Below are 12,052 nucleotides of genomic sequence, written 5' to 3'. Positions count from 1 at the left end.
TATTTGTTTAGCCAAGCACACTAACTCTTAACCCATAGGAGACTGACACACCACCGAGACACATTTGAACTCACACCTCACTCACCTTAGCATACAGATATAAGCATACGTAGAGGCAGGCCAGCTAGGTCAAGGCACCACCCACCAGGGCCAGGCACTAACACTCCTCCTCCACAGTTCCCCTCACCAGAACGGCGAAGGAGTGGACCCAGGGCCGCCCGTGCAGTCCCGATCCTTCCGAGTCCTGCAGAACGTCCTCAGCCAGGATGTGGCAGGTAAAGGAATGGCTGACTGGCTGACTGACTGATGGGGTTATGTCTGTGAGTCAGGGATACAGGATTTACAAACACTAAAACTATCATGGGTAGTGCCTTGTGTTTTTCAGGAGTACTAAGTCAGGATTGTATTTTGAAGACAGATAAAGGAATGGCTGACTGGCTGATGGGGTTATGTCTGTGAATCAGGGATATAGGATTTACAAACACTGAAACTATTGTGGGTAGTGAATTAGGAAACACTTGTCACCATTCAGGACGTGGTTATGCCTTGTGTCTTTCAGGAGCAAGTCAGGATTGCATTTTGAAGACAGAAAAAGGAATGGCTGACTGATGGGGTTATGTCTGTGAGTCAGGGATACAGGATTTACAAACACTGAAACTATTGTGGGTAGTGAATTAGGAAACACTTGTCACCATTCAGGACGTGGTTATGCCTTGTGTCTTTCAGGAGCAAGTCAGGATTGCATTTTGAAGACAGAAAAAGGAATGGCTGACTGGCTGACTGATGGGGTTATGTCTGTGAGTCATGGATACAGGATTTAGAAACAATGAAACAATTATGGGTAGTAAATTACGGAACACTTGTCACAAATCTGAAAATTGTGTATGCCTTGTGTGACTGAACTCTATTTTTGAAAACACTGGGAGAGTTACTGATACTTTTAGATAGCCACATCATGTATGGCCGCAGATAGTACTTACCGTTGCATAATAAGGTGCGGGTAGCTACAGTTAGGATACAACAAAGGGAAGGTGCTCATGATAAATCCTTAAAAACGTACGCACACCACGAGGCATTGGTACCACACACATTAAATAAGTCTTGCCTCCTTTTTTCTGGGTTATGGAGGGGAGGTTGAAGCATAGGGAGCAGGTCTGAGTGTTGAGTGTGTGTTTCTTAATGACAAGGACTCGGTTAGTTATGCAGGAACCTGTTTTCAGCTTTATGGATTTTTTTTTTATTTTTTTTTTTTTTGCCTTAGTAGAACTTAATTTTTTTGAGATTTTGTTTTGCCTTTTTATAATTATTTTCTTCTAATTTTAAGATTATCATTATTATTATTTTATTTTTATTTCTAATTGCTACTGTTAACATTACTATTATTATTATTATTATTATTATTATTATTATTATTATTATTATTATTTTCACTTGATTTTCCTCCAGTCTTATATTTCTTTATTTCCAAATCCACTATTATGGTCATATTATTTTCACTAACTGATTGATTGATTTCTTCCTTGATTTCTTTGATTTTTTGTGCGTTTCTGGTTAATCAGCGCTCAGCCCCTTGTGCCAGCTGTCCACCCTCGGCCCTGCTAAACAGTCCCCTGCACCTCACCGCATGGACACACCTCAGAGGGGGGAGGGGGGGGAGGGGGGGCACAGTCTTCACTTTCACCAATTAAGCTAAACAAATTTATGATCTCTCGGCTCATTCATTTGATACATTCTCTAAGTCATGTCCATTTTACCTTATGCTAGAGCTGTACATAGAGAAAGCAGTGCATAGTGAAGAGCATAGTGTTGTGTTAGATGTGTGCATGTTAGGGGAATAGATGTCAGACAGCTTTTCTTAATTAAGGAAAAGCAACACATTTAACGTGGATAGGAACATCAGTGTAGTCCTGCAGCAGAACGAGTCTTACCTCATTATTGCTGATATTTTTACTCGCTGGCATAGAACTGTTAACCTTAATTTTCAACATGAATTGATATGAAGCATTCAGTAGTGTTATACTGCCTCTACTGCCTATAAACTTACTGCATATTACACAGCATCAGAATCTACATGTAAATGTTTTTATGTTCATAGCACTTGCAAACAAAGTACCAGCATGAAGGTAAGGTATCAGAAGTAAGGGATAGAATATGTTCAGTGTAAAAAAAAATATCTGTAGCACAGCAAGGAATGCAAATAGATGTCCCTGAACTTTTCTAGTGCACTGTTGATCTCCATGACTCAGATTAATGGTTTCTAGAAAGGTTTCCAAAAAGGAGTGTGTATGGATGTTTTTAGGAGCTGGAAACTTTTCCAGATGGTCCCACTAATGGTGCCCCCATGAGAGTGGAGGTTCCCCTTGGGACAGGAAGTCCTGCCACCCACCGGCGAGGGTCCCAGATGAACACTGTGAACAAGGCTGCTCAGCCGAGGGGCTCTTTCTCTCAGTCCAATGGCAGCCAAAGGGGGCCAGTGTCCCTCGCTAACATGGGACAGCGAAACTCAATCAGTAACGCTGGGAATCCCATCAGCCAGGTCAAGGGAGGCTCAGAGCAGCAGAATGGCGGGTTTAAGGTGATCCCTATTCAGCAGGATGTCAAAATTACTCCTAAGATGGGAGGATTTAAGACCAACAACTCCAATGGCAATGAGTTATCTAGCATTTTTAGGAATCAAGGTGAGCACAGCAAGACCCTGCATAGCAATGTTTGTCATATATTTGGCTCCTGAATATCACCGCTAAGGAAGTGTGGGAGAAACGTGCACTAATTCCAATCTTGGCATCCCCTGCTGGTGTAGTGCAAGTGTCCAACGCCAATGATGAAGCACGGAGCCGAGGGGGCTACTACCCCCAAAGGACTGTGGTTGTCAATCAGAGCTGTGGTAGGAATGAGTCTGTTAAATTGGTGGTGGCGGGGCTGAAGGGCGGTGACTGGGGCTGACAGATGCATGAATGAACCTTGGGATGCTTGTGGTGGTTGTGGTGGCGGTGGTGGATGGGGATGACACACACACACACACACACACACACACACACACACACACACACACCAAAAATGCATGACCTGGCAACTATACTGGTTACAAAATATTATGGAAAACTATGGTAGAAAAAGGCAATTTCAGGAATATAAGTAACCTTGTAGTAGTCGAAGCATGTATGTATGTTATGATACTGGTACTTATCATGGACTTATTTCATCCATAATCATGTTATTTCCACCAAAGGTATATGTAACTCTTCATACATCAAAACATGACCTCAACTTTCCATTATTTCACGAGCTGCTTTTGAATTAGGCTGCAATAGTTGGTGTCGTGACTCACACACTCGGTCACTCCACAGGCACTCCAATGCTTCCTTCTGCTCATCCATGACTAACAACAAACTCTACTTCTGGGGAACTCTGTCACCTTGCTTTCTTGTGTGTATTATTTCTTTATCATTATTATTATTATTATTATTATTATTATTTGTCTCACAAGTCACTTCTAATGACACTTCCCTCTCATTCCTTAACTCTGTACTCGAACACACCCCTCAGGTTCTGATGATGAAACCTCCAATTATATGCGACAGAATAAGCAACAACAGTCTCATGCTCCTGTGCAGCAAGAAGAGACCCAACCAAATATCCCAAAGCAACAGAAGCAGCAGAACTATGAGAGTGTGCAGAGTCAAGGCCGACCCAAGAGTGCACCCCAAAAGCACTCCTCAAAGGGCGATATGCCACAATCGTCAAGATTTTTCCGTATGCTCCAGACACTCACTGAAACTTTGCCCGAGGGAGCTGGTATGAGGCTCAAACTGACTTGTTACATGCTTAGATCCCTCTGACAGCACATTAAGTCATAACTAGTGTTGGCAGTACCCTTGAACCCTGGTTAATTATTTGTGACCCTGTATATGTCTCCTTTGTTGTTTGTGTCAGCCTTACATGCTCGAAGAAACAATAACCCTTCCCTTAATTAGCTACCATGGAAAAGCATGTACCTACAGAGCTGAGAAATGCAATGAAAACGTGTTCTGCTGAGACAGTATTGTCAAGGAACATGTAAAACAAGAAGCTTCTGTGGCTGTTTGCCGGTGGTGAAAGTTGTCTTCTTGTTGTAACCGAGATTCAGCAGAATCTTATCATAGAAAGTGGAACCCAATCAATTCTAATCAGAACTCTCTCTCACAATGGTACATGTAACATATAGGTTGTATGCAAAATATGTCTCCATGACATCCTACTTGCCTTTTTTTTTATTACCCTGTTCCATTTTTATTGAAAAATTTATCTCTACATTCTCCCAAGCTGTAACTCTTTGATGTCTTCTGTAACTTTCCAGACAGAAGTTAAGGCTTAACAAGTAACACCAGCCTGCATGTGTCCCTAACCTCACCAGACAATTATTTTCCTCCACTGCAGTACTAAAACTAACATTATTAATTGTTTTACTAATTCTAATACACATACATTTACCTAATAGTATGTAGAAAATTATGATTTCTTAACTAAGGTCCAAAAGTAAAAATAGTAAACTTTTTGTTGTGAATGATATAGAGAAGTAGAATGAAATTTGTAGAAGCTTCTTTTTTCGTTCTTAAAACAGTAGTATGTATTGCATACTAAAAGTAATATTGATCATGAACATCACCATTCAGGGACTCAATCAACCACTATTTGATGTCTGTCACTGTGGTGATGAGACACAGTGGCCTGTCAGCAGCCTGCCTCTTAATGACCAAAACCTTATTGCCCACTGCCCATGCACCACATTCATCATGAAGTGTGGGAAAGTAACATTAATACAGTTCTCACCATGTTGTGGACATTATTCAGTTTCTATATAAGACATTGCTCTTTAAAGGACTGGGCTGACTGGTACCTTTCAACTGCCCTATTCGCTGTCGCTCACTGTACCACTCTCAACAGAGCCGCAGGGACCTGTCCACATTCCCAACCTTCGCCAGCCGCAGAAGCCAACTCCTCTGCAGCAGCCGGTTCAGTACCAGCCTCCCTCCCACCAGCAGCCATCTATCTACCAGCAGCCAGGTTGTTATTGCTTGTGAAGATGATTGTGTTTGTAGAATGTTGCCAATCATTCTTTAGGGTTGTTTCTACATTACTCTTTCATTGCTGCCCTGAAAATTTTAGATTGTTTCTAGTGTTTGCATTCTCCATTTCATCTTGCCATGGGGCTCTTAGAATAACAAAGTAATATAGGCTTGATAGAGGAGAAATCAGCAAGTATGAAAAATGATAGCTACACATGGAACTGATGAGGATCATTAATGAGCAGAAAATTCAGTTTAAAGTTTGATTCACAAGATGACAGGACACACATGCTTAGTTCAGTGTTGTCCCAGCAGGTGTCGTTAACAACTCTGCCTCGTCTGATGAAGCTCCGCCTGAGCCCAAGAAGTACATGGGGGGCAGCATCCCCTCGCGCTCCTTCAGGATGCTGCAGGCCATGACTTCTGCAGATGATGGTAAGATAGAAGAAAATTAGAGTCTCAAGACTCTTTTCTTCATCGCTTAGCTATTTAAAGAATTTCTTAATATGCACCTTTTTCTTGCTCAAACATAACAATGATAATTTTCAAATAACATTTAATTCATAAGTACAGAACCTTCCTCTGTAGTCTCTTGAGTCTGGCAATTCATTTTGGGTATATTTCACATTCATGGGAAATATTTAGTACTTTTGGCTCAACACCCAAATATATATATATCTTTTACAATCCGATCAGTTGGTTAATTTTCTCTATAATTTATTTTCTTGACTGTTGTAATCAAGAGACTCTACCTTCTTTGAAAAAATATTCTATGTTGTATAAATATGTAACTAGGGCAATATATAACTACATAACTGTTGAGCTACTTTTTAAGATAAAATCTGAAATAGATGTCTGAAAAAGATGAAGAAAACTCTTGAGCGTGTGACTGTGTATGGGAAGCCTTCCTGCTCTAGTTGCTTGGCCCAGTAGTCACGGCTACTGGTGTTTGGGGCTTACTGCACTCTGGGGCAGCTTCAGGATAGGGGGCCGGGCTGTGGCAAGGGTGAAGGGTTAGAGAGATCTGTGGCCTATATGTTGACTGCTTTGCCTCTTCAAGAATAGTTATTGCTTTAAATAGCCCTGATTTCTGCACCTAATATCATATATCTTTAATTATTTGACTATCATATGAATATCATGAAACATTCGTCTTCTTGAGGGCATTCCAAGATCAGGGTGCATTTCAACAGACACTGAGAATAGGAGTAAATTTTTATTTTGAATAATTCATGGATGGAAATTTATTTTACCATCACCCCCAAATTATGTCATGAAGCTATGTGTTAAAAGTGGATACTGCATGAGCTGTGAAGACCCAAGGTGGATCAGGGTTTATTTTGTTTGATTTCCTAGAAACTTCTCTGTGATTGTCAATTTAGACCTTAGTTTAGCCTTGTTGTAGAAGGACATATGCACATCTAGTCTTTTCTCCACCAAATTATCACAAGATTTATGAAGATCTAAAGTGTGCAGGCTGAAGCCAGGCCAAGGCAGGGTGAGGCACCACACATCCTGTAGCTTGTCTGCTGGTTTTGTCTTTACAACATAATATCAATAACACACTCAAGGTTTGATTGTTTGCACTTAATGAGCTTTCATATTGCATAAAAACCCTTACTTGCCACAAACAAATCAATAGTTACCATGACAGACATATCAGTATAACACCAGAATATCTCAAACAGCATTCAACATTCAGTCAACCATACGCACTTACATGTCGTGTGGATTATAAACAAGAACAGAAAAAAATCATCAAACAAAAACTAGTATATTGAGACAGATATTTTCCAGTTTTGAAAAGTGTTTACTCCTCTGGGTGATTATATGTGTAGTTAAATCTCGTATGTTGAAAATATCTTGCAGTATGAAAGCTCACTCTCTTAAAACAATGTGAATACCACCCAATAAAACCCTCACCTGTCTGGAATGACAAGGTACGTCTCAGTGTCCATGCCAGCAGAGGAGGTTCAGTCCTTGTGTGCACAGCTCCAGCCTTGTGACACTAGTTCCCCTCAAACTCAACAGTGACAGTGTTTATTGAATTTTTATACTGTCTACTTTCAATGAGTTTTAATACAGTTTGTTGCTAATGTTTTCTCACAACAGAATGGCTTGCTGCACAAAGTTCTACCACATTTATGCCTGCGTTTTGCTTCATCAGCCATTTCTTGCATGTTCTTTGTTTCTAGCATCAGACAACGGAGCTCCTGCCAGTGGGTCAGAGGCCTCCCACCCACCTGACAGCGACACACAGCATGCAGCCAGTCAGATCCCCTCTCCTGCCTGGAAAACCTCCACTCAGGGCTCCCCACCATCCCTCTCCCCCACCTCCACTCTCATCACAACAAATGACAATTCCTCTGATAGTGGGATTTCCTCTCCTTCCAAAGTGTCTCCCTCTTACACTACCACTATGGACAGTAAAGTATACAGACATGTTTCTCCTAAAGTCAATCTATCTGGACCCAAACAAGAACGCTTTGTCAACTCCGCTCTCACTGCCAAGGAACCGTCATCTCCATTCTCTACAGGCACGGCATCACCAACTTGGGTGAATAGTCACACATCAAAATTTTTCTCTGCTACACATCCGACACCAACAGTGGTTAAATCACATGAAGATGAACAGGAATGCCCCAGGCTTATGAAAATTATTAGGCAGGAATCAACGAGCTCCCAAAACAGCCAGGAGGGAACGGAGAGACGCTATGAAGGAGCCCACATTCCCTCGCGTGTGTTCCGGCACCTGCAGACAGAATACGCAGGCTCGTCAGATGACGCCACTGATGCAAACCCTCGAGTAAACTCTGAGGCCAAGGGTATTCCTTCAAGGGTTGTGAGGTCTTTTCAGAACAGTGGTATGAACCCTGATAAGTCAGGTTCTTGTGGAGAACTTGATGATTATCAGTGTAATGGGATGTCAAGAACGGCTGCACACAAAGATACAGTCCTCAAGGAACTCACCTCTCAGTTTGACACCATGGGCACCAGGAAGAAGCCAAGAGCTGCTCCTGGAAAGGTGTTCCGTCAAATCCAAGTTCAATATGACACCCCAGAGGACCAGGAGGAACCCCAGCCTGAGGAGGTTCACAACTTTGGATATCGAGGATCAAAGTTGCCGTCACCATCCTTCAGGTTCCTACAGAATCAGTATCACCAGCAGGAGAAGCCTGAGGAGGTCACTAGTGAGGACAGCCAAGTCCACAATGCCCCAGAGTATGAGCATGAGCCACTCCCTTACCAGGGCGCTCGCCTGCCTGGCCGCACCTTCAGGTCCATCCAGGAGAACATGGGTGCACATCCCTCGGTTCTCAGGCCCAGGAAGTGAGGACAGATAAGCTTCTGTTTATAGATTCTTTCTAAGGATAGAAATTTCAGTTTTCTATTTTCACATACGCAACCCTTTTCTGGAACAAAAGTTTATCCTAATTATATTAATTCTCAAACAAAAAACAGAGAACTGGATGTTGATCACTATGAAATTGTCAAAGTATATTAAATGAAATATTTGCACATAACTGTAGTAAAATAAACTTTCATATGTATGCATTTTGACTACAGTCTGCTAATTACATGGCCAACACTTCATTAACTGAAGCAGTTACTGTGCCCCTTCATCAGTAAAGAGGCAGAAACTATAAGAGTGGTGCTTCGTGGCGCTGTTTCCTATACTCATCAAAGGTCTGTTCCGACACAATTACTGGTTGTCACAAAGAATATGCAAGTAATGTATTTGTAGTACAATATGTTTATGCTTCAGTGTAGCCTATAAGCTAGCTTTATGAATGCTTATTGTAGTATATATATGTAGATTACCATATTTCAAAATTAGTTTTAGCATATTCATACATATATTTAATTGCATTCATATATACATACATTTTATCCTTATGTATAGTGCATGTGTATATAAAGATTATATACTCATAATCAGCGGCATCTCTTAGACATAACAGACACTTAAACAGTTAAGAATTTCAGTTGAATTTGTCCTGAGAACATTGTCACTGCCATTAGTGATGAGAACCTCAATTCTGAAAATAAAACTGTGTTGATTTGAATTGTGATATTAGTGTAGTGCACGGCGTGCACCATATGAGCTTATCTGAGATGTGTCCCTCTCGCCACCATCAGGAGATATAATGTGAAGGAATATTGCCTTTACCAAAAAAGAATGTTACACTTGACACAAAATTACAAGATGGTTAATTTGGTTTCTTAGATTTTTAGTTACATTGTACTCACTTGGTCTAGCATAACCACACACACACACACACACACACACACACACACACACACACACACACACACACACACACAACACACATTCACCATTCCAATGTCTAATTTTTATTTGATCTTATTTTTTATCAACATTTTGATTATGTACATTTTCATTTTCTTGTCTAAATTTACTCATATTGTTTTCTTTGAGTAAAGTCATTTTCTTGAAACAAAATCTTGTTGATACTTAAATATCTATGAAAGCCATCTCATAATAGTTAGGATATAGTTGTTAGTGCACCTTCAGCTCAGCCACATCTACTTGAATCAGAATAGTGAACAGCACAAACATAGATTTATATCTCAGGAAATTTGATGGTGTTATAAAATGCTTAACCTGGTAGCAGCGACGGGCCAAATTTGTGGCTTTACCGTGTGCCAGCGACGGGGCAAATTTTTGCCATGATATAACCCCCCAAAAATAGATGATGCATAAACTGATCACAAATGCATTGATATATATTATGAAATAGTTTGCATGAGTGATGATTTTCTCTCATTTTTCTCGCTTAGAGGGGCCTTTAAGAAACATGATCCCCGCAGCTACCGGGTTAAATGTATTGTGAGCATCCTGTCATTAGCTTCATACTGCGACGGTGCTTCAAGAGGGTTTTGCTTGCAGAGGTGGCATGGGTGGTCATGTATTTGTCAAGTTTTTTAAGATTAGAGAAAGAGGAAATTGTTTTTCTCTGTAGCCGTTAGAAACTAATCGTCTTAGGCTATACCCGTGTCTGATGTGACTCTGGCATGTAGTCTTGCTTCCGTCTCCTAAGAAAGAGCCATCAGGGAGTTGTACACCATTTGCACTGTCTGTCTTGATACATAAAAAGATACATAATTTTATCTGAGATTCTTGTTCTCCGTGTTTTACCGTTCAGTTTACCCTCATGCTCCCCCTCCCCTGAAAAGCAGTCCATATATTACTCCAACCATGAAGACACATTGCACCCTCCACCTCCACACCCTCTGTAGCACCAGCACCCTTCCGGTCCTCACCACCCCCTCCTCTGCTGACCCATCCTAGTGTTGTCTTCCATTTGGCTTGCTTGTGGTGGTGTTGAGGATTTTGTTCGGGTAAGTGTTTCTGTAGTGTAGACAAGTGTTATTTTTTGTGTTGATACAGTCAGCATGCTTCAGGGTGTACTAGTGATGTTTGTTGGAAGATGATATTGCATCTGCCTAGTGCAATGTTACAGTAGCTGCATGCTCAGTGCACAAGAATATGGGTTTAGTTTATCCTGTCTTTATTTAGGTTATAAGTATAGTCAACTTAATGAGATGTGGTTTGCTTAATATTGTCTTTCCCTCTAGTTGCAGGTCCGGGCCAGAGTGACTTATAAATCCCTTCAGCAGTGAGGCTCGTGCACAGAAGTCGACCGTCTGTGTGACAATACTTCCACACCTCTGGCTGGTGTGGAACCGTGTTAAGAGTACATAGTTAAAATTTGCTTAACTTTGCTCTCCACTCCTCTTCCTGAAGATGTGAGAGTTGGCAAAGGGACGAAGGTGATGAGGAAAAAGTCCATGTTAGTGCCTTTTCTATGCTGTGAGTGAATAATTCAAAATCAGGTTTTGTTGATCATTCAAAATCCAACAAGAAACTAATATATTTTGATAACTTACAGACTTGTCATTGTTTAGTGTTGTAATAATGTTAGCTAAACTATTATGTTTCAGTAGGTACAGGGGAGTGTCGTGGAATTTTTTCCACTTCTCAGAGCACATGAGAAATTGATCTGTTCAGGAGGATAAATCTTTTTCCAAACATTCCCCCTGGGACATGAACCCGGGCCCCCAAGACGGGAGGGCAGACATGCTAGCGTCAAGTCAAAGGGATTAATAATGGCCTTTTGGAGTCTTTATCAGCATCTGGGGGCCATTACAAAAGGCAGACGAGTGCATGGAGATACCAGTGACTTGCGGGAGCATACTAAGTCTGTGGTGATAGCAGTGCCTTTTTGGGAATGGACCCAATGCCTCAGTCCATTGCAGGGCAAGGCTGAGGCTCCTGATGCTGCTCACTGGGTTGTCTTAGTGCAATGTTCATAGGTGGTCCCTCAGCACAGTTAAAAATCCTACTTTTATATGGGGTGTAATTTGATATCACCATCCACGTGATCTTATTTCAAGGATCTTTGTGCTAGAACTAAATGTTGCAAATGACAAAGTTTTAATAATTTTTTGTTACATTGTGAAGGAAGTCTTGTGGTGTGCCTGCTGAGTGAACTATTGCCTTCACTTTCTCAGCCTTGTATAGTTCCTGGTCTTGTGATTAACTGTTATGTAAATTTGCATCGTTGTTGGTGCATATTTGATGTACTACTCAGCATTGTGGGGCAGAGCTAATTTTTTTTTTACATAGCTTATATTTTTTGACTGGTAATGACTCACTGAGGATATTTGATTGTGATATATTGAAACACAAACGCCCTAGTGTGGCATTGTGTTATAACAGTTGTGCATCTCTTTGCACATTATTATTGGTTTTAGTCGTTTTCTGTGAAGGTCTTCTTTCCCACTTAAACTTGTGTATTTTTGTGCTGCTTCTAACTGATACAGGAGTGTTTGTAGGCTTTTGCAGGGAAGAACATTATTATCATAGAATAGGCAAAGATTCTGGTTTACATGTAATTGTTTTGTATCTGGATTGAAATAAATATCCATAACCTTACTCCAGGGTGTTGAATCAGTATGAAATTAAGCAGCCCCTTCCACCA

The 12,052-nt window shown here is 40.9% G+C and overlaps 1 protein-coding gene across 11 annotated transcripts in view; it reads left to right on the top strand.

Annotated features, from left to right (window-relative positions):
* The window catches only part of LOC126998622 (microtubule-associated protein futsch-like), a 129,803-nt gene extending 117,797 nt beyond the window's left edge, over window positions 1-12,006 (top strand). For 4 of the 11 annotated variants that reach the window (XM_050860544.1, XM_050860545.1, XM_050860546.1 and 1 more), the window contains 7 exons: window positions 178-275; window positions 2,319-2,678; window positions 2,801-2,884; window positions 4,924-5,043; window positions 5,361-5,480; window positions 7,241-10,409; window positions 10,647-12,006. In XM_050860544.1, the coding sequence (XP_050716501.1) occupies window positions 178-275; window positions 2,319-2,678; window positions 2,801-2,884; window positions 4,924-5,043; window positions 5,361-5,480; window positions 7,241-8,379 (1,921 nt within the window). In that variant the 3' untranslated portion in view covers window positions 8,380-10,409; window positions 10,647-12,006. Of the gene's footprint in view, window positions 1-177; window positions 276-2,318; window positions 2,679-2,800; window positions 2,885-3,546; window positions 3,796-4,923; window positions 5,044-5,360; window positions 5,481-7,240; window positions 10,410-10,646 lie in introns of those variants that run through there. The other 7 variants (XM_050860550.1, XM_050860549.1, XM_050860552.1 and 4 more) reach the window with 4 other exon arrangements.
* Window positions 12,007-12,052: the final 46 nt, after the last annotated feature.

This window comes from Eriocheir sinensis, chromosome 14 (assembly GCF_024679095.1).
Source record: "Eriocheir sinensis breed Jianghai 21 chromosome 14, ASM2467909v1, whole genome shotgun sequence".
NCBI lineage: Eukaryota > Metazoa > Arthropoda > Malacostraca > Decapoda > Varunidae > Eriocheir > Eriocheir sinensis.
The sequence above is the reverse complement of the archived record's forward strand: the minus strand, read 5'-3'. Positions and strand labels throughout refer to the sequence as shown.